A 23,213-nucleotide genomic window follows, 5' to 3' on the forward strand; every position below is an offset into this window, starting at 1 on the left:
TGATCTCTGTCCCTTGTTATATGTATGATTTGCAGAGATTTTCTGCCATTCTGTAAGGTGTCTCTTTGTTTTAGCTATGCTCTACTTCACTGTGCAGAAAGTTTTTGGTTTGATATAGTCCCTGTTGTTTATATTGTCTTACTTTCCTAACTGCTAGGGATGAATTTGCAAAGATACCTCTGAAATGTGTGACATGGTTTGACTTTCAAATTCAAAATTGTGGTATTTTGAACATTATATGTATATTAATAAATATATCAGGAAATAGTTTCTATTGCAGGCCTAAGACTTTTACAAAGTACAAACCTGGCCATCATTTCAATCATTCAAATAAGCATAACTATTTTTAAAGTAGACTTTGGTGTTTGTCCTAAGTCAAGAATAATCTCACAATGTTTTGAAGGAAGTCACTTTATAAGGCAATGCCTAAATTTTTTTATCTGGATAGTAATGATAATGATCTCTAATACTCCATATTCTAATTGTTATAATAATTGAAATTTTATTTATGAAGATAACTGTATTGTAGGAATTGTGTTTTAACAATGATAAGAATACTTCTGATGGGCCATCATGTTGGTGTCTATTTAATTGAGATCTTACTGATTACCTTTTTTCATATCAGAAGCGTTACCTGTAATATCAAAAGTTTCTTCTCAGATATTATGTATCGTGTAAGTAATTCCATGAGAAAGATTATAATTTCAATAGAAGACTATGTTTTTCTATCATAGACAAGGAATCTAGAAAAATCTATGTATTCTTCTCAAAATGTTTAGTTCAACAACATATTGCCCTTAGGGGAACAAGAAGCCAGCATATAACATTGGTACGGTCTGATTTTAGAAAAGGTGTATTACAGGTGACAGATTCTATGGGCTATCAGTTTTCTGCCTTATCTTTGTCAATCATCACCTACTTTGCAAGATAAAAGTGAGAATGCATTGCAATCAATTATAATTTTCATTTATTGGGGAATGAGGGAATAAGTGAAAATATTTCCTGTGTTTTAACTTTATTAAACTCTCTTTTTAGCTTTCACTCCTGGACTAAAGAAAGGTATAGTAGAAATCTATACAAACCATAACCATGGCGCATGTTGCACTTTAAAATGAACTGCTCATTTATGTTTGTGTTAATGATCTTTGGCCTTTCACTTCTCATAACACCTTATAATTTCACCTGCTTTAAGCATATTTTTAGTATTTTTAAAATGAATCAATATTTAGGAAATATATTCAATTAGTTGGATATCTTATACAAATAGATGCTTTATCCAAGCTATGCATAACCAATATTTAGATAACAAAGTTAAAAAGAACCTATAGTCATTTACTTGATTTTCAGTAGATACTTCCATGTTATATATGTATTTATATATATATATATATATATATGTATTTATATATATATTTGTCTCCTCAGATAATCTAAGCATTTTAAGTTTTTAGTCTGAGGAGGTATTAAAATATTTTTCTGTATTTGTATTCAAATTTTATATGCACATTTTATATGTTGTATACATGTCTAACAAAATGTAAATTTAAGTTCTTTGCGAACTTGTAAATCACATGTATGATGTGTTTTCTTTGGCAAATTATAATGTATTGATTATATGTGAAACTATCCTAAGGTCAACAGAAACTTCCTTAAAAATGGAATGTAAGAAATCAATTAAAATATATATAATTTTAATTTACAGGATAATTTGAATGTTCCAAATATAAATTCCATGTTTATATGCACCCATTTTTTTATTGGCCACTTCATATTTGGGGGATGGATCTGTCATATTTTGCCATTGCTATTTAAAAATTTATTTTGCTTCATGCACTTTTATTTTCAACTAATTTACAATCCATTGATATTTGACCAAGTTGAAATAGCACTCAGTGAATAAACCTTCCTGAAGTAAGTCATAAAAATCTAATTTTTGTAAAGTATCTCATCTTTGATCTTCAATGTTCCTATGACATCAATACTAATATAATGCTTTGTTAATTTTTTGTATTTAAATGTTTTCATGTAGTTTTTGTCTTTTATCTTACATTGGAATAGTTCTTGTGTAGGCTTATATTAATTAGTTCCAGTTTTTGAATTCCATATGAATAGTGGGAAATTAAGCCAAGAATCCCCCATGGAATTCTTGTGATATCAGCATTAATATTGGAATATAGGTTAAAGAAGATACATTTGGAAGTGTTTTTCGTGTATCTCTTTTAGCTATCTTTGATTAGAGACTGTTACAGAATAACTTTGGGGATACATTTGTGGTTATGATCAAAGCAAAGATGCTTTGATCATTTAAACTCAGGTTTCTACTTTCTTTTTTTTCCTTCATTAAACAAATTTTAGCAATAATGTTTGTGCTTAAGTCACACAAACACTTTATGCTGCTAGAGCATGATAATACAACAGCAACATTTATATTTTAACGTTTGTTCTGCTGTAGAAGCTATTCTTCATATGCTATATATGTTTATTATACAAAACATCTATGTACAACTTTCATTATTTTCTCCAAATTTTGCAGAAGTGGAAATTGAGACAAAGAATAGCAAAATAATATAGGAATTCATTTTACAATTTCTAACGCATTATATTTATGTAAGAAATTACTATTAGATCATTGCAATTAAACTCCCACCATAAATATTGCTATAAACCACCATATGTATTCAGTAAACTAGTAGTGTAGTTGGGCTATGACTCCAAGTTTTAAATTTTATGGTAACTTTTACACCACATGTTGTATGTAATTAGATAAATATGGTTCTAACTTCTATCCTAAACTCCAAATCAGGCAGATCCCACAGTTATAATATATTGAGAATTCTCCAGCATTTGTGGAATATAATTGTGTCTCCTTTTCAACTTGTATGGGTCATAATAGGAAGCTTTTCTTTTGTTGATAAATTGACTTTCTACTACTTTTACAAAAAGCAGGTTGTAATCCCAATTCTTTCACTCAAGATATTTAGGTTTATTGTCTCATGGGCAAAAGCATCTGCAACTGTTCAGATGACTGCACCATGGTGCCAATAAAGGGCAGTAGTAGGAATCAGAGCAGTAGCACACAGAATGTTCACCTCCATTGCCACCAAGCTTCCCCTAATTGTCATGGAAACACAAATTTTTGTACTGGGCATCCATGATGACATGCTTCCTTAGACCAATTCCCCAAATAAATGTCTAGAGCAATCTTGTGCCAAATTCAACCTTTAGGCTGTGGTTGAATAGTAAGATGTAGCCCAGTGTAGGGACAGGTTCACAAGCCAGGGATTGTTTTCTTTGCCATTTTGGTAACAATATTATACTGGTGTGCTTGTTCCTACAGTTAAGAAACAGGTACTTCTTCTTTGTCTTGTATTTTGTATTGTATTGTTGTTTTCTTCCCCCCACCCCTGTCTTATTTGGTTCTTTTATATTCCTCCTATAAGTGAAACCACTCAATACTTTTCTTTTTCCTTCTGACTTATTTTACTGAGCACAGTCCCTTCCAGGTCCACCCATGTTGCTGCAGATAGATACATAAATTAAAAAAAAAAAAAGAAACAGATGCTTCCCTATTGAATAATAGTATTCTGCTTAATTGTTATCTCACCTTTGGCCCTAGGTAGGGGTAAGGCATACATTACTCATAAGACAACCACAGCTTCCAAATAATAGCCTCTTCTACAGGGAGAAACATGTGATCCAATGTGACCCATCCTAACAGTTTGGGCTACTAATATTTTCATTTGGAAGCCACTTTCTCAAGCTGATATCACCACTCTGTACCTGTACGTCCATAGTTCTCCAATGGCTCATGTTCTATCCTACATGCCTACTCTGTGTACCCCTTTGCCAGTATGATCCCTGAGCTTTCAAGTCCCAATGAATTAGCAATAGAGAGATACTCCCTCTCACAGGTTATACTTTCCCATTGCCAGTCCAAACTCAGTTTTTTATTTTTTTAAAGATTTGTTTTTTATGCATATAAGAACTGAAGTACAGGCCAGGGGCACAGAGGGTGAAAAGATTCACACAAGACAGAGTGGGAAGCAGAACAGGCAGATGTACTGAAATACACTGCTGAGAGGATCAGCGGGCCATACAGGAGAGGTCTGCTGCACCATGTGCGTGAGCTCCCTGGCTGGGGAATCTAACTCATGCTGCAGTGGCTGCTGATAGCATTGTAGTGCTGAGATTTAACCCATTGTGCCACCAGTGAGGGCCCAAACTCAGTTTAATTTAATGATTTTCCTACCTCTTGCTACTTTTTCATCCTTGATGAATAAAAGTAGGCATTTAGTCCCTCTAGTCATTGTATTTATATTGGTGTAACTTGGTTGTAAATATGTTGAAAAGTGAGCCCAATTCTTCTCTCTGCTGCCATCTTAAGGGGCTCTGTTGATTTTTTTATAATTAGAGTACTGTAAGATATTCCGTTTTACCATAGCAATATAACATAATTTTTTTTAGCTTTTCTGTCTCATACTTTGCTATATGTTTGAATAATTCCATATTCTGAATGCATGCAATTAATATTTTATAGTGTGCTGTAGTGTGCATAAAACATGTAATATATGACTATATGATATTGGCTATTAATTTTCATTCTACCAACCATATATAAGTGGTGAAAGTATAATAGGTCTATGACTTGAGATTATTGGCAATGATATTTGATAGCTAATTCTATTTTCTGTGTGTCATAGGGAGGTCATTTAGTTTCTCTGCACCTCCAAAATTAAAGTAACAGTTTCAAAGTTCAAATTCAGTCACCTTTATTGCAGATCTACTTCCCATTCTACTACACCTTCTCCAAAAGAAATAAATGATAGTGTAGATAATATAATTATTTGCGATATCATTTAGAAAATATGTGCATTATTTTGAAATAATTTTACATCATTTTCATCATTTTGAAATTAGGAACTGGATTTTGTGTTATACAACACAGAGTAAGAGCTATATTTGAGTAAATTGAGTAAAAATACAGCTGGTAATGGCATTTATAATTGTCTTTAGCTCGAGAAGCAACAGATCAGTTTATTTTTGCTTTTCCTATATTATGGTTTCCTCTAAATTTATATGTCAAGTATCTATGGAAATTATGAGTCAGAGGTAAAAGTGTAGGTTAGATGACATATTACATGAAACCATAAAAAAATGTGTGTCAATGTGGAACATGAATGTTTTAGTTAAAAGAAGTACCACAGTTCAGGGCCCTCCCTGGTGGCGCATCGGGTTAAAGCACAGCACTGAGAATCTAAAGCCGCTTCCGCATGAGTTCGATCCCCGCCTGCCCCGGAGGTGACCACATGGCGTGGCAGACCTCTCCTGACCCGCCCGCTGCTCCCCTCAGCAGAGTGCTTCCTGGATCTGCATTTCTGTTCCCCGCTCTGTCTCTGATGAAGCCTCTCACCGCCCCTGAGCCTCTGGCCTGCACCCTTGTTCTGTATGCACAAATAAATAAATCTTTAAAAAAAAAAAAAGCACCACGGTTCTTTTCACACATAATGAAAGTATGTGAAACAAACATCTTTCAGGAACTGAAATTGGAATCTATCTGTATGTAGAGGAAAAGGGAGGTGTGAAGGCATATGGTAGAAAAACTGGTAATACAGTTAGAAGTGCTTTTTTGTCATCAAAAGTTATCCCTAACATTAAAATTTGCATTTCATATTTTATAAACATGATTTATATAAATGATTTATATAGAAATGCCTGTCAGTTAAATGCTATTCATATTTCATCACAGCACATTTTGCACAATTATGCAAAAATATTTAGGTATTCTACTTCTATTTTAATGAATATGAAATGAATATATAATTCATTCGATATTTCCTCAGTTGTATGATTCAAAAATACCCCTGAAATTTGTGTTTTCTTTTGGAATTTAACCTAGATGTAGAAATGATGCTTTTGGATTAAAAGACTTTCATTCCAGATAATGTTAATTTCATTGAGTATTTAGAATATGAAATTTTCCCATTCCTTTATTGCTACTTGTGTAATTTTTCTCAGGGTGATGTGGAATCTCAGAATGTCAAGTGCTTTCAAGAACTTAAGAAGTATAACTTTGTCTTTGCTTTTTGGGAAAATAATGCCTCTTTACTTATTTTGTAGGTGATTAGTCATTCATGGTGTCTATTTTCAATTATACCACTATATAAGTCATAATACACTTGAAACTTGTTCCATTGATATATCAGTTCTGTCAGGTAAATCTAGATATTTTCGTGAAATCAGTAAGTGACTGTCAGTAAGTAGCTTTATCTAGCTCCAATTATTTTTGTCAAAAACCAATAGATATGACAGGTAAAATCTAGGAAAATTGCAATTAGTTGAAATTTTAAATCTTTATAGCGAAATCCATGGCCCTGTCTACATACAGTTGATATCTATAGGAAATTTGCTCTGGAGTCCCTGCGGATACCAAAATTCATGAATATTCAAGTCATATAAAATGGTATAGTTTAAAAAACAAAGCAGAGCTTCAATCTTACTGTTTTACTTGATACTATGAAGTGTGAGAGAAGTAAATAAATGAAGTGGCATAATATCTGTATATAATTTATGAACATATCCCAAGCACTTTTATTCATCTCTAGTTTATTTGTGATACCAAGTACAAAGTACATGTTATATAGATAGCTGTCTGTGATACTATATTGGTTAGAAATTATGATAAGCTTAAAAAGTCTGTTCATTTTTAGCACAGACAAAACTACAAATTCTAACTACATGGTATGTATTTTCTATCCCAAATCATGGAATCTGCCATTGGTTCAATCCATGTATTTCATATGAAAGGCCAACTGTATAAGCGTCAGATACATTTAAATTATTAACCTCAGAGAAGGAAAATATGAACATATTTATTTTTCTTAAAATAATCCTCTCCATAAGAGAAATGGCTTGTATGTATCAGGTTCCTTTACACATTTTTTTAAAGATTTATTTTATTTATGCATACAGAACTCAATTATGCATTACATAGCTAGGGTACAGGCCAGAGGTACAGGGGCAGTGAGAGGATTCATCAGAGACAGAGTGGGGAGCCGAACAGGTTTACTGACGTAGTACACTGCTTAGGGGAGCAGTGGGCGGGTCAGAAGAGGTCTGCTGAGCCATGTGGATCACCTCTGGGGCTGGAGATCGAACTCATGCTGAAGTGGCTTTAGCTTCTTAGTGCTGTGCTTTCACCTGCTGCACCATCAGGGAGGGCCCACCTTTATACATTTAAGCAATATTTTGCATTTGACAGGCTGCCCAGATATGCAGCCTCCATTGCAACGTGGGGTTGTTTCTCTTTATGTCTTGATTCTTCTAGAGAATATGAATGGCCTAGAAAGCAGTGCAATTCAGTGTAATGTGTAACTTTCCCTTCTGACTAGTATTTCTAATGGAAGGAGCATGGTTCAGTGGGAAAAAATTCTACCAAAGATTTTATAGTGATGTCAAGACTATGTGCAAAAGTAAGAAAATACTTTTCTCTATAGACATTTCTATAGACATTTCTCTATAGAACTGAGGATTCTAGAGGAGAAAGGGGAGTTCATTGTGTTCAGTGTGGAGGGAACACAGTGGTCTGTGGCAGTAGACTGCAGATGCTTTAATGGTGTTATGGTGATAACACCTAAAGGAGAATATACTCTGAAAACATAATGATGTAAACCAAGTTGACATCAATAGAAAGAAAACAGGAAAGTGACAAAGAAACACTTGCATTACCTGTCAGTTTTTATACTTGTGAAAACTAATGTTGAAATAAAAATACATTAGAACACAAGGAATCGGGCCCTGTGGTTTCTTTATATTCCACATATAAGTGACTTTCTCCAGTATTTATCTTTTCTTCTCCTGACATAATTTGTATAGTAGCATTCTTTTCAGTCCCACCCATATTGTAAAAGGCAAGAGCTTAACATTTTTATAGATGGATAGTATTCCATTGTGTATATATAGCACATCATCCTAATCCTCATTTGTCTTTGGTCACTTAAGTTGTTTCCATAGTGTGGTTACTGTAAATAGTGCTGTAAAACAGAAGAATTCAGATGTCCTTTTGAATTAGTGTTTTTTTTTTTTCTTTAGGTAGACACCAAGGATGGTTGGTAGATTAATTTTTAATATTTTGAGAAATATCCATACTGATTTCCATAGTATAGAAAAAGCCAAACCAATGACAAACCCTAGAAATCAGACTATATTATTGTGGTTAACAAAGTGGGAGTGGAAGACGGAAGGTTAAATTACATAGGTGATAGAATGGGCTATGGTGAAGGATTATTGGGGCGTTGGTGGATATATTGAGGTAAAATAAACATGATCCTATACCTATAAATTATTTCTTTGATTCATTTTTTATTTTTTGAAGTCAATTTCCGGTTTATTGTTTTTTGTTTTAATGTTTATTGTTGTAAAGTTGGTTTAAAACACTGTAAATATTGGTGATATACCGATGTTACCTCAATAAAATAAAGGAAGTTGAGTAAATTAAATACGCAAGGAATTAGGGATAACCTACTTAAAAATATCAATCTTTTTCTTTTCTTTTTTTAAATGTATTTTTACATCATTCTTCATTTTAGTACAATGTATGGTTTTTCATCTCAGTTGTAATCCCCATGGTCTTACCACTACCACTTCACCCATGTGCCATCACCATAGTCCCATGTGCTCTTCACACCCCCATTTTGATCTTGTTCCCCTCTCCTTTAAAAACGTTTCACATTATGGGACTCTCCCTGGTGGTGCAGCTGGTTAAAGCACAGCACTAAGAAGCTAAAGCTACTTCAGCATGAGTTCGACCCCCGCCTGCCCTGGAGGTGAACCCACATGGTGTGGCAGACCTCTCCTGACCCACCCACTGCTCCTCAGCAGTGTACTTTCAGTCAGCCTGTTCTGCTCCCCACTCTGTCTCTGGTGAATCCTCTCACCGCCCCTGCACCTCTGGCCTGTACCCCAGCTCTGTATGCATAAATAAATCTTTAAAAAAATATTTCACATTACAAAAATGAAAATAAAAGTTTGGATTTTCATCTGCCAAATGACTCAGCATATACTAATGAGATATATTTGATAAATAAGTGGCATAATGCTTTATATTTCTAGACATGTATTAACATTTGTGTTGGAATAATCAAATTCAATTTTTTTAGGGGTTCAGCAAGTTCCAGCAACTTGCTGACATTACTGAAACAGCACAAATTACTATAGAGTTTCTTAAAGTTTATATATTTTTACTGTCTTGAAATAAGTTTCCATTATTTTTTCCAATTACCTTTATTGAGATAAAGTTATTTTATATAATTATATTTGTTTTAGAGTTTATAATTTCAAATCTCTACAAATGCATGTTTTTATACCAAAGGTATATGTGAATATAAAAACTAAAGGGTTTTTATTATTATAAAAGTAAGCATATAAATTGGGAAAAAAATTTCTAAAAGAGAATTAAATAAAGAGAAGAGTAAAAAACCCTAATTATCAAATATATAAAGAAATTATTATATATCTGTTGCCCCATTCCAAATTTATTCAATGCTTATTTTCTATGTATATATGTATATAACAAAAAGGAACTTGGGAGTCTAAGCCTATATTTTGTTTTATAATCGCTTTTTTTCTGTCTTAAAAATGGCTTATATTTATTTGAAAAGTTATGTCTGATATATTTTAAATAAAAACATGATTTTGTTATTTTTTATAATTGCTATAATAGTAAAATTGCTATAATAGTAAAATCTTATAAACATAGGCAACATATTTGCATAGTTATTTTTCATTGTTCATGTTTAAAATTAAGAATATTAAAAAATATAACTATAATAAACATATAGTATTATATTTACCCTAGAATTATTAGTGGTTAATGATAATGACAGAAAAAGATCAGAAAGTTTTCACTACTATCACAAATATTCATGTTTTTTTTCACATATAATAAGAAGCATTTTCCAAGGAAGAATCATAACTTTAATAATAAAGAAAGGTTAGTTATGTGACAAGATGATACAATTAGCCTAATTAAGTATGATTTTTTATAAAGTTAATACGAAGGTTTTTTTTTTTAAAGATTTATTTATTTGTGCATACAGAACTGGGGTACAGGCCAGAGGTGCAGGGGCGGTGACAGGCTTCACCAGAGACAGAGTGGGGAGCAGAACAGGCAGATGGATGAAGCACACTGCTGAGGGTAGCAGCGGGCGAGCCAGGAGAGATCTGCCACGCCATGTGGTCACCTCCAGGGCAGTTGGGAATCAAACTCATGCAGAAGGGGCTTTAGATTCTCAATGCTGTGCTTCAACCCGCTGCGCCACCAGGGAGGGCCAATACAAAGGTATTTTAAAGCCTGAACAAACACAAATCAATTTATTGTCTTTGTAGTCATTAAAGTTTGAATTACTTGTGATAGTAAAGCCTTTATTATTATTATAATTACCTAAGTTATAAACTTGCATAATAATAGAAAGATTGATTAAATGGTCCATGATGTTAAATTTTGAAGAAATATTTATTATGAGGTAAGAAAGTCTTATAGTTCTCAAAACTCATTTGTTCTTTCAACAGAAAAAAATTTTAAATTTTAAATTGTAAGTATTTCAATACTGTTATATGAAAGAGGATGCTTTTTGTATTAGCGTACATACTACATTAATATTGGTATACACGAGATGCCTTTTCACCGTTTGACAGTAGTTGAAGCATTTTAATAATTACTATTATATAAAGTGACATTTGGAACCTCCAAATATTCAAATACAATCACCTATTTTGACTGTTAACTAGGACGTAGAGATTCACTAAGATTAGGCAAGATTCACTAATACAAAAGGCATTCTATTTAATACAACAAGCATTGCAAATTTACTAAATGCTTACCTATAAATATCTACACTACAGTGGAAGAGCAATGCTTTCATGAAACTAATATTGGATAAATGTATTAAATAATAATCAGGGCACTGATGACTATTTGTCTCCTATTAATCTTCATAGTTAGAAACTAATATGTTTGGTTTCTTCATAAAAATGTTGGAACGGTGTTGTTGAGGCAGATTCTGGCTAGGTAGGCAGGGTGGAGGCCCACAAGATGAAGGTGGCAAATAAAAATGACAGAATAATGTAAAATTATAGGCCCTGTGTCTATGAGTAGGAAACCACCAGAAGTGCTGGATAAGAGGAGCAGGAGGGAGGGGCTGAGTTTTAATCTCAGCAAGTTTCCTGAGCTTCTAGCTGCCTGTGTATTGTTTTTAGCAAGCTGTCTCCCCATGCATGTACTCAACAAATAGAGGCCCTTTAGCAAGCTGTATTTAGTATGCAAGAGCCCAAACCTGCATGTTTTGGGGATACCAATTCTGGTGCCCCCTCCCTGTCTCTACAGTGAGTCTTCCACTTTTTTATCACTAAATAAACTCCCTTAAACTAATTCTCACAGTACATGCCCTCAATTTGTGTGACATGAGATAAGAGCTCACTGACACCAGGCAATAATATGTTAAAACTAACATTTGCAAAATGCCTTTTATATCATAGATGTTTTATATATATGGATGTATTTATTAGTTGGTCCTTTAATAGATGGGCACAAAATTATAAAGGCCCAGAGACATATGATGCAAAGTTATTAAAAAGTGAAGTGACTCTCATAAAACCCAAGTTAATTTAATTATCTGTATATGGCTATATTAACATTATAGAAGAAAATATACTAATTTTACACAGTATTCTCCAACTCTAATTACATTATAACTCACAGTACATTTTCTCTACCCTACTCATTCCAACCTTTCCCTGTGTAACTATTTTGTTGAGCAACTATTATTAATATGAGTAAATAATATTTTACTGATATATTATCATTGCTTACACAATTAAATATGAACATTGTGGACATTTCTGAATGTTTGTTTAAGCAGTGGTAAGATCACATCCTGTCAAAAAGGATTTGAATATGTCCTCTTAAGGAATACTGTATTACAGCTTCTCAACTGTCATGTAATCTTGTGTTATGTATTAAGGGGATTCCCCTGTCATGGGCTCACTCTCGCACAGCATTTGCAGTATAATAGTCAACCAGCTCCTGCATCCCACACTAAACTGTACATGATACCAAGCTTATGGGTCAGGCTTTCCATAAGCCATTGGGTAGTGGTTGCGGCACAACAGTATTGAGAAAACAAGGATGCAGTAAAGATATTTGCTGTAGTCAGGCATTATCACTGAATTTGATGCTTGTAAAAGTTATGAAGATTTTCTTTGGCTTTGTTTATTAATGTTGCATACTCAGGTTGCCTAAATACTTCAGGATGCCTAATATCTCTTCAGGGTGTCACGTGCCCAGACTACTCACCTACTTACAGAGTATTCCACAGAGAAAGAGTTCTATAGATATGTGTATCTTATATAATTTATATATGCAAGTCAAATTTATATACACAAATAAAACATGTATAAATATATATATATAGAAAGAAACGTTATGTTATGAAGCCTCCAAACTTCATATGATTTGGAAGTGTTTTCCTTAGCGAGGCTATACTGACATGACAAACACAGCTTTTCTTCCAATCCAAAAAAATGGGCTTTTTACTTTTTTGTTTAATTTGAACTTAAAAGAAGTACAACCACCTAGTTTGGTTAGTCTATTAAACATTCTGAAAAGGATGTAAGAAATAAAAATTTCCAGAGATAGTACTTAATGTTGTCAATTTTTCCATCCATAGATACTTAGGACCCAGGTCCTCCTGTTTATTTAAATCTCCGGTTACCATTACCAGACAAGATTTCAAAAGATAAAGTCCTATAAGAAAATCCGGATTCTAATTTTCTTTAGATTTTAAAATAAAAACCCTGCAATATTTTATAGTGTTCTCCTCATTTACCTAAAAATGCCCTAAAATGAAAAGGATATGTTTCTCTAAATAGCCTTTATACAAGAATCACCCATAAAAGGGTAAGAGAGAACCATTAGAATTTGTTAATAGGCATAGCACCAAAATAATTTCTGGTTTTCTTTTCTCTTCTTCAAGTCACTGTGAGCAAATCGAAGAGCTCAGTTTCACTATTTTTTCTCTAATGTCCAATATAATTACTACTAGCAGCGTGACTGCTAAGTCCTCACAATGTAGATAGCTAAAATTGCTATGTTCTCTAATGGCAAAATAAACTTAGGATTTTAAAAAGCTGGTATTAAAAAGTAGTGCAAAAGTATTTTATCAATTTTTATATTGATGACATGTTGAAATGCCAATAATTTTATCTCTACCATGTTAAGTATATTGTTTAAATTAACTTACAATTTTAAAGTACACATGTGGCTTATCGCTATGCTTTATATTTCCATGGGACAGTAGTGCTACAAAGGTAGTTTACTGGACCTTAATCATCGGAATCAAGACAAACCATAAATTGTGACCAGGAAAGTACATGACCTTCTTGACATTTCACAGTTCATACTGTACTTAGAACAGAAAGTTGTTTATTGATATTTTATCTCAGATTTCAACCAACTTTCACTCACCCTCTAACCCCCCACCATTCTGCAATGAGTAGACAGTAATAAATATTTAAAACTGTCACATATAAAACAAAAGTTTTACAGTATATTGCCAGTTTTTCACAAATAATATTCATTGTAATATTTAGTTATTATAAGCTGGATTCTGAAAACTATGCCAGAATTTTATTTCCTACAGTTTTAGTCTACACTTGTCTAAAGTAGAGCTTCTCAGTGTTCAAGCCCTCACATTAGAAGTCAATCCTTGGGTATTCTGTACAAAAGCTGAAAGAGCAAAATCAAATTAACTTTCAGTCAGAAGGAATCATCTCTTTGCTCCTATTAGCCCCCAATAGTGCAATCCTAGCATTTCCTGAAACAGAAGATGAAAGAGCAACATCAAAATCAAAGTACAGATAAATCCCCCAAACTGTTACAGGGCAAAGCGAAGGGCATTCAGGACCCCCAAGCCCTCCTGGCTCGAAATAAGCTCTATCTTCTACCACATCAAGACTAAGCATAGTGTAGTGTGAGCCCTTCAATATAAAAGAACTTTAAAAGAATTAGTGTGCAATTGAAGAGAAAGATTATAGTTTCTAAATCAAGCACCCAAAGATACCCATCCCCTCATGGGTAAATATCCAGTCAAACAGGGTTGACCTAAAGCAGGGCAGCAGAAACCCAAAAGCAAGCCACCTGTCTGCAACATCTGATGGCGACCCATAGGATATAGGCAGAAGGGGCAAGGCAAGGCTGGAAGAAAAAGAACACAATAGAACACAATAAAAATGGTCGAAATAAAAGCTTCCACTGTTAGTTTACTGCTGGGTCTCTCCACATCTCTGTCTCTTCCAAATGTCTCCTCCATTTACCCAAAGTCCTTGATAAAAGTCCAAGGTCAAGAAGCCTAGAAGTAAGCGATTTTCTTCACCTGTCTCTCTGCTCCATGCGCCTCCTCCAGGTCTTCTTGCTGTCCCTCCTCCCTTTTCCCAGTTCCCTATACTTCTTCTCCCTTCCCAGCTCCACCCTTCATTAGTGCTGGGCAGGGAACATGGAACCTCCCCTTTCCCTGAGGATCACCCTTTTACATATCTGGACCACAACACTGGTATCCAATCCTGGTGCCAATCCCCAATGCAAAAACATATCACAAGTGGGATCCCACCAACTTGAAGGTTCTGAACTAAATTTCTGGTGCCTCTAGGGAGGCTTTAACAAATAGAATGCTACCCCAAACAGACCTTCCTTAGTATGAAACAGTCTGAGAATCTTGTCTTCACCAGCAATTAAATAAATCCAAGAATTCAAATGTCAAACATGCCCCAAACAAATGGTGTGCACAAAAATTCCCATAGCAAACTCACTCAAGCATAATCCAGAAAAATGCTCTCTAATTTCTCTGATCCAGACCTTGAAAAACCCTGATCGCTCCAAGAATCCATTGAGGTTACCACCAATTACCAGTTATAGATCAATAATAAAGTTGCTTCCACCTTAACACCTAGGCTTAAATTTGCTAATTCTAGCTATCACTACAATAATAGAAATGGTGGCTAAAAATGAAAGGGGGGGATTGTAAGAGTGGAACCTTAAAAGAGGAGGTTCCCTGCCATACCCAATGAAAGAGCTGAGAATCTAGGGGAAGGGAAAAAGGACCTCAGATTGGAGGAGCAGGGAGAAGGCTCGGAAGTAGCACATGGAGCAGAGGAATGTGTGAAGAAGTCACACTTAATTCTCAATCTTGGACTTGTGCCTGAGACTCTGGGAACATGGAAGGAGACATTTGAAATGTAGGTGAGTGACCCGTGGAAAGGCTGACCATGGCAGCCTTTATCTTGACTCCTAATTTTGTTTTGCTCCTTTCATCCCTCACTTGCCAGGTCCTTCTGCCCATTTCCTACTAGTCCCCATCTGAAAGTGCCTTAGACTTGTGGCAGGCTCTCAGGTCTCAGTGACCCTGCTTTGGGCCAATCCTGTTTGGCCAGGCATTTATCCATGAGAGGATGGGTAACCTTGCGTGTTTAATTGGGAACAAATTTTATTTTATTTTTTAATCTTTTTAAAAAATACTTTATTTAAGCATACAGAGCTTGTGTCAGGCCAGAGGTGCAGAAGCTGTGAGAGAATTCACCAGAGACAGAGTAGGGAACAGAACAGGCAGATTGAGGAAGTACACTGCTGAGGGGAGCAGCGGGCGGGCCAGGAGAGGTCTGCTGTGCCATGTGGGTCACCTCTGTGGCTGGGGATCGAACTCGCACTGAGGCAGCCATGCCAACTTCACAGTGTTTCACTTTAACCCACTGCACCACCAGGGATTACCTAATATGCTTAAACTTCTAAGACCACATTTTCTCTCTAAGATGAACGGATTAATTACACTCTTAACAACTGTGTTCATTTTGTAGTACTAAAATTATATTTCAAAATATATGTGAGCACAGATATTTGAGCACTAAGTTTTCCTTAGTGCTCAGCAACTGTAAATGGCAACATTCACTTGTAAATGATCTCCAAGGAGATTGGAAGAATCTCTGCAATAAATTCTTTGTGCTTAGGCATTTTTTGTTACCGGCCATATGTTTCATTTTCCCAGTAAGGTAGATTGATGGGAAAATTTTTGACCAGCATATAAATCTTAAGTTTTGTTGTTTTTTTCAACATGGTTAAATGATCAATTATATAACACACCATATTTTCGCTATAAAAGATTAGCACATTTGAACAATTGAGATAAAAAATATACAAAATGATGTAAAAATAAACTGCTAATAAAAAAAGATTAGCACATAGCACATTTGATTTGTTTTTCAAGGATAATATATTTTTTCCAGGAAGAATATTTTTTTTATAGGTTAAAGATTAGTAATGAATTACAGAAACCCTCCATGACTGTGGCTTTAAATGTAGTTAATTTGAATTCCACTAGCTAAAAATCTATTCTATTTTGACCTTAAACCTAGTTAACCTATGCTTGTGTCATACTATATGGTGGAGAAATAGTTTGGCAAGCTAATTAAATAATATCAATAATATTAACAGATACTATTCATTCCACAAACGATAATATGCTTAAAAGAACGATTTAGCAGCATTTATCAAATTGAAACTTTTAGATTATCAATTGCACTTCTGTTTGCTGGGTGTTTGTTCAATAATGATTCATTTGTAGTTGGCGTGATTTTACATACTTAGATGTAGAACAATGGAAATTATTTTAAAGTCCTAATTGAAACTAGGATTTTCAGCAAGGCATTCTAGATTATTCAGATTACAAAAATGAAATTAAAAATGTAAATTATTATAAATTGTGCACACATATCTATGTGGACAATTGCCCATGAATTAAACTTTGTGTAAGAATTTACTTTTTTAATTTTACTCATTTTCATTGTATTTTTTATTGAATGGACTTTGATTTACAACATTATATCTGGTGTAAGGGCATACATAGATTTATAACTCATCAGATTTGTGTTGCTACACCATGCCCAACACCAAATCATCTGTAATATTCCATCCATAACAGTCCATTGGGTACCTCCCCAGGTTTGGTCTCTTATCCTACCAGACCCTTTTGGAGGAATTGCTTTAACTACTCAGGAATTTGTGATGTCATACCAATTTAAGTACTGTTTGTTCTATTTCTTTGAAGAATGTCATTGAAACTCTGATAGGAATTGTATTGAGCCTGTATATTGCTTTATGTAAGACAATCACTTAGTAGTGTTAATTCTTCCAATCCCCGAGTAGGGATTATCTTCTCTTTCTTTGTGCCATCTTCTGACTGTGTTAACGATTTCTTATAGTGTTCATTGCTCAGGTCTTTGATCATTTTTGTTATGTTTATTCCTAGGTATTTTTGATGTGATTTTAAATGAGATTATCAATATGATTCCTTTCTCTTCTAGTTGTTTGAAGATAAGAATGCAACAGATTTTCACATACTTGCTTTGTAGCCTGCCACCTGAATGTACTGATGTTATTTCTCATAGTATTTTAGTGGAATCTTTAGGATTTCCAATGTATATTTTCATGTTTTTGTCAAATATTGAGGCACATATTTCTTCCCCAATTTGGATTCTTTTAAATTTTTCTCTCATGTAATTGCTCTAGCTTGGATTCCCAATACCATGTTGAATAGCAGGGAGAAAAGTAGACATCTTTGTCTTGTACTTTATATTAGAAGAAAAGCTTTCAGTTTCTTGTTTGTTTTTTATCATTGAGTTAAAATGTTAGCTATGGCTTTTTCATGTATGGTCTTTATGATATTGAAGTATATTTCCTTTATCACATTTTTGAGACTTTTTATCTTATATTGGTATTGAAGCATATCAGATACTTTCTGTGCATGCATTGATATAATTTTTCCTTCTGTTTATCTGGTTAATTACATTGACTGGCCCATAGATGTTGTACTATCTGGCACCTAGGCAGTGTAACTAGAGTTAAAGGGGAGCATTTTATCATGATAAATGTGTCAATTGACTAGGAAGATATAGTGAAAATAAACATATATGCACCTAATCATAATTAGTGACTCAAAAACTATGAATCAAAAAATGACAGGATTGTAGGAAGAAACAGGAGACCGATAAGGAAAAAACTGTGAACAGCACTGTAGATGAACTATAGTAAGCATATATTTATAGGACACCATATTCAGTAAGAGCAGAATACACATTATCTTACATGCAACTTTCTGTAGTATAGACTACAGGATAGACAATAAAACAAGACACAATGAATTGAAATAATTGAATCTATAATCTGCTCTCTGACTACAAAGCAATGAGATTAGAAATAAATAAAATTAATTAATTTACAAAGCTAACAAATATGGGAAATTTAAATAACACACTCTAGAAGTTAAAGCTGTTAAAGAAGTAGCCATAAAATTAGAAAATACTTAACAGTGAAATGCTGCATGTTTTCCCCTAAAAACAGAGCAAGATATAGGATGTCTGCTTTCATCAGGGCAATTATACAAGAAAAAGATAATAAAATACATTAATATTGTAAAATTCCATGTGGTCAAATACTTTATGTAAAATGTAGTGTTTGCCCATAACCTTGGCACGTCCTCCCATGTAATTGAAATCATTTCTAAATTATATGCAATCACTAACACAGTATTAGTGCTATATAAATAATTGGTGTTCGGGGAATAATGGCAAGAAAAAAATGATCAAAATAAATGTAACTTTCATAAATTTAACTAAACCCTTGAACTCCTATTTTTTTTTTACAAATGGCAAGATTTTTTCTTATAACTGAATAATATTCCATTGTATTGATATAATACATCTTCTGATACAGCCCCCTACCACTCTGCACTCTTTATTGCCATGTCTTAGCTATCATAAATGCTTCAATAAAAATATAGAAAACGTGGGGAAGGGATTGTTTGTTTTTTTAAAGATGTGTTTATTTATGCACACAGAACTGTGATACAGGCCAGAGGAGTGGGGGATTGAAAGGATTCACCAGAGACAAGTGGGGAGAAGAACAGGCAGGTCTATGAAGTACACTGCTGAGGGGAGCAGCGGGCGTGTCAGGAGAGGTCTGCTGTGCCATGTGGGTCACATGGCTGGGGATCGAACTCATGCTGAAGCCACTGCAGCTAGCTTCGTAGTGCTATACTTTAACCTGTTGCACCACCAGAAAGGGCCCTGTTTGTTTAATTGATAGTTTCTCACTTTCCCAAAAAATGCCTACATCAGTTTATGTTGCCAAAACTGTGAGAGAGGGTTACTCTTTCACATCCTCGACAGCACTTAAGCAGTGGCCTTTAAATCTTCCCAATTCTCGCCCAGGTAAGATGAAATCTCATTGTGCTATTGACCTGCATCTCCTGCATTAAAAACTATAATGAATATTTTTACATGTATCTTTTGGCCTTCTGGATATCATCTTCAGTGAATTATCTGTTCAGATCGATTGCCCTTTTATTAATTGGGTTTTTCTTTTAATAGTCAAACTGAATATGTTTATGTAACCTGATATTAATGCCTTGTCAGTTATATAATGTGTAAACATTTTCTCTCTTTTAATAACATGTCTTTTAATCTACTTGTATTTCTTCACACTGTGTAAAAGCTTTTTAATTTGAGGTAGTCCCAACTGTTTCTTTATGCCTTTATTTCCCTTGGCATAGGAGTAGATTCCCTAGCAATAAATATCTTTATTATAAATGTCATGAAACATATTGTGAATGTATTCTCCTGTGTATTTTATTTTTGCAGGTTTATAAATCTTTTTTCATTTTGAATTACTTTCTCTATTTTTGTTCATGGAGTTAGAAAGTGAAGCAACTTTATTCTTTTACATTTTTTCCCAGTACCTATAAAGATATTCCCTTTTCCCCCACTGTATGGTAGTGAGTCCTTTATTGTGTTTTAATATTGATACATGCATGGGTTTATTTGGGATTTTGATTTTGTTCCATTGATCCACGTATCTATTTCTATGCCAATGCCATCTTGTTTTTATTATACTTGATTTACAGTATAGTTCAGAGCCAGGTAACATTATATCTTTATCTCTATACATAGTTCTCAGGATTGCCTTTGCTATTTTAGTCCTTTTATGGTTCCATATAAATTTTAACAACATCATTCAATTTATTTCAAAAGTAGTACCCATATAAATTTTAACAATATTGTTCAATTTATTTGAAGAGTAGTATTGATATTTTGTCAGATACTGAATTAAATTTATACAGCACTTTTAGTAGAAGAGTCATTTTGACTCTATCGATTCTCCCGATCCATAGCATGGAAGGTCTTTCCATCTCCTTATGTCATGATCTAAATCCTTTAATAATGTCTTATAGTTTTCACTGTGTAAATCCTGTACTTTCTTGTTTAAGTTAATCCCTTGGTTTTTGATTCATTTTATTATGAATAGAATGCTTTTCTTAATTTATTTTCACTGTTTCATTGAATATTAGAAATAACAGATTTTTGTGCTCATTTTGTAAGCTGCCACTTTACAATCTTCATTTAACTATTTCTAATAGCTTTTCAGTGGCATCTTAAGGGTTTTCAGTATATAGTACATTGTCTATAAATAATGGTATCTTCACTTCTTTTTCAACCTTGATTTCTTTTATTTCCTAATGTCTAATTGCTCTAGCTAAAACCTCTGTATAGAATATTTTAAATGTTAATCTCATGGAGATATTTTTAAATATATTCCAAATGAGGATAAGCATTTATCTTCTTGAGAAAAATAGTCTTCAGAGTCAGTTCTTTAATGTCCTATATTTTTTAATGTGATAGGGTAATTATAGCACCTGGATTCTATATTCTGTTAAAGATTTATAGGAACTTGAATTTCTATTTTTAATTTTTATGATTGTTATGTCTTCTTAGAAAATTGATGTTATATCTTGATGCAATATCCATTATTCCATTTTATAACATTCCTTTTTCCTATAATCAGTTTATATGATTTAGCTGTACTATAACTTGCTAGTATTTGTATAATATGCATATTGATATTTGATATTTATTGGCATCTGAAAATTTTACAGAAACCATATGAAGAGTTTTAGAAAGTAATGTAGTTTAAAACTAAGTACTTTGTATCTGTAGTTTATTATGTTGCTGAACTCTAATTTCTCATACTAAACTAATTTATTATCAGAAAATTAGGTATTCAGAAATTACCTTTGAGATAGTTATATTTAAATCTTGAAACTAAAAGACATCTTAGATTTCAATAAACTCTTTCTAAAGTAATCTACTTTCTTCTTAGATTTATTCTCCAGTTAGATTCTTAACGAAATGGTTAGCTAAAATTGTTTTTTTATAATATGGTTCTAAGTTTTTCTCATTTTTTTTTTATTGGCACTACTCTCTACTGTGTTAGTAGCTACATTTCATTTGACTTGAATGTATAGGTCAGTGATGATAGTCTTCATTTATAGTTACAAACATTTTAAAAACATCCAACTTGGGGATAATAGGTACCTTAATTATAAGCATGACTCTCCATCCATCTACTTTGACTGACTCATGTTTCTCTAGTAATTATTTCTTTACAAATCAAATGCCACTTTTGAAAATATTGGAAGTCTATGATGTATTTATGTTTAGGTTTACTTTTCTTGTAACAATGAGTTGTCTTAATTAGCTAATAAAATGCCTTTAAAATATAAATTGTTTTATTTGTTTCACATCCTAACAGCTACAGAAATAACTGTTCAACCAACTGTGGAAGAGATCTCTGACAACTGTACTCAAGAATGTCTCATCTTGGGTCATTCTGATGCCTGCTGGATGCCTACTTCTCTGACCCATTCTAGCCCTTCACAGCCACAGACTTTTGCTCTATGTCACAATCCATCCCTGATACAAGTCTCTGTTTGTTCCTGCAGTCCTCCTGTGACACAGACCATAGCTCTTTGCCACAACCCTCTCGTGACTCAGGCTATCTCTCTGTGCCATAGCCTTCCAACAGGACAAGGGTCTGCTCTCCACCATAGTTCTCCTCTAGCACAAGCTCCTGCTCTTACCCACAGTCCCCTACCAGCACAGGCCTCGGCCCTCCACTACAGTCCTCCCTTAGCTTAGGTTGCTGGAATCCATTCCCGCCCTCCTATGCCACACGATGCTGCCAACCATCGTATACTTACACAGCCACCAATGGGTTTGTAATAAGTTTGAGTGCAAGGTGCTGGATCTGATAGACTGTTTACTCTTGACCAGAAAGTGCAAAGTTCTCAGATTTATAGCTGTTCTGAAAGACTTTATTCTAGTGATAATTCTGTTAGCCATTCCCATGACAATCTTTACTCTAGGCCAATAGGCCAGACCGTCTTGAAGTGATAACCCCTTTGTGGAAGAAAAACCCCTAAAATACTTAAGATGGCCATTTCACATTTTGCAATAGGATGTATATAATGAAAATTTAAGATCCAATTTCAGTGAATATTTCAAATTGTTAGATTTGTAAATAGCTATATAAATATAAACAGATACCAGAATCAAAGTATAGTGCTAGACTGTTAAGCAAAGTTAAAAAAATTATAACTTATTTAAATCAGATGGTACATTAAAAATAAAAGAAATTGAAAAATTTATATCATTTTGTACAGAAAGGCTTGTGATGATGGAAATTATAATGTAGTGTGTATATATATATATGTATAATAAGTTTGATTCACTGTAATATTTTCACTTATTGTTACCAATTTATATAATATTACTGATTTTTTTCCATCCCGATATTTGTGGACCCAATTCACAGTAAATGAGAAATGAAAAACAAGTAAGTATTTGACTTTCTAAAAGTATCTTTAGTTTATATAAATTTTTGTTCAGATAATATTAGAAGGATCAAGTAAGTAGTATTTTTCTTTCTTTTTTGATAGTTGATATTTGTATCCACTTTTTTTATTAGTGTTTCTATCTTCAAAAATGCACAGTAGGTGCATTTTTAAATATTCAGATTCTTTACCTTTGCCTTTTTTATGTTTTCAGGATTTGTTTCAAGAATATATCATTGATACAATTTATATGTACATTTTCAGTAAAGAAAGTACATAAGCTGTACAGATTTATGTTTGTAACCTATTTCTCTACTCTTTAGTAGAGTTCGAGACACTGAAGTGCAATAACTATGCCCAAATTTAGACAAATATTGACTAAAAAGGGCCTCTTTTTAAAAAAAAAAATACATTTGTAATTTAGTATATACTACACCAGAAATCATA

General features: G+C 33.5%; 1 protein-coding gene across 1 annotated transcript in view; it reads left to right on the forward strand.

Annotated features, from left to right (window-relative positions):
* Positions 1-22,413, forward strand: part of PCDH11X (protocadherin 11 X-linked) — a 199,529-nt gene extending 177,116 nt beyond the window's left edge. The window contains 3 exon segments of the mRNA XM_004685886.2: positions 1,036-1,059; positions 21,686-22,268; positions 22,270-22,413. Coding sequence (XP_004685943.2) covers positions 1,036-1,059; positions 21,686-22,268; positions 22,270-22,390 — 728 coding nt within the window. The 3' untranslated portion in view covers positions 22,391-22,413.
* The last annotated feature ends 800 nt before the right edge of the window (positions 22,414-23,213 follow it).

Source organism: Condylura cristata, unplaced genomic scaffold (genome assembly GCF_000260355.1).
Source record: "Condylura cristata isolate star-nosed mole 26May11 unplaced genomic scaffold, ConCri1.0 scaffold00019, whole genome shotgun sequence".
NCBI lineage: Eukaryota > Metazoa > Chordata > Mammalia > Eulipotyphla > Talpidae > Condylura > Condylura cristata.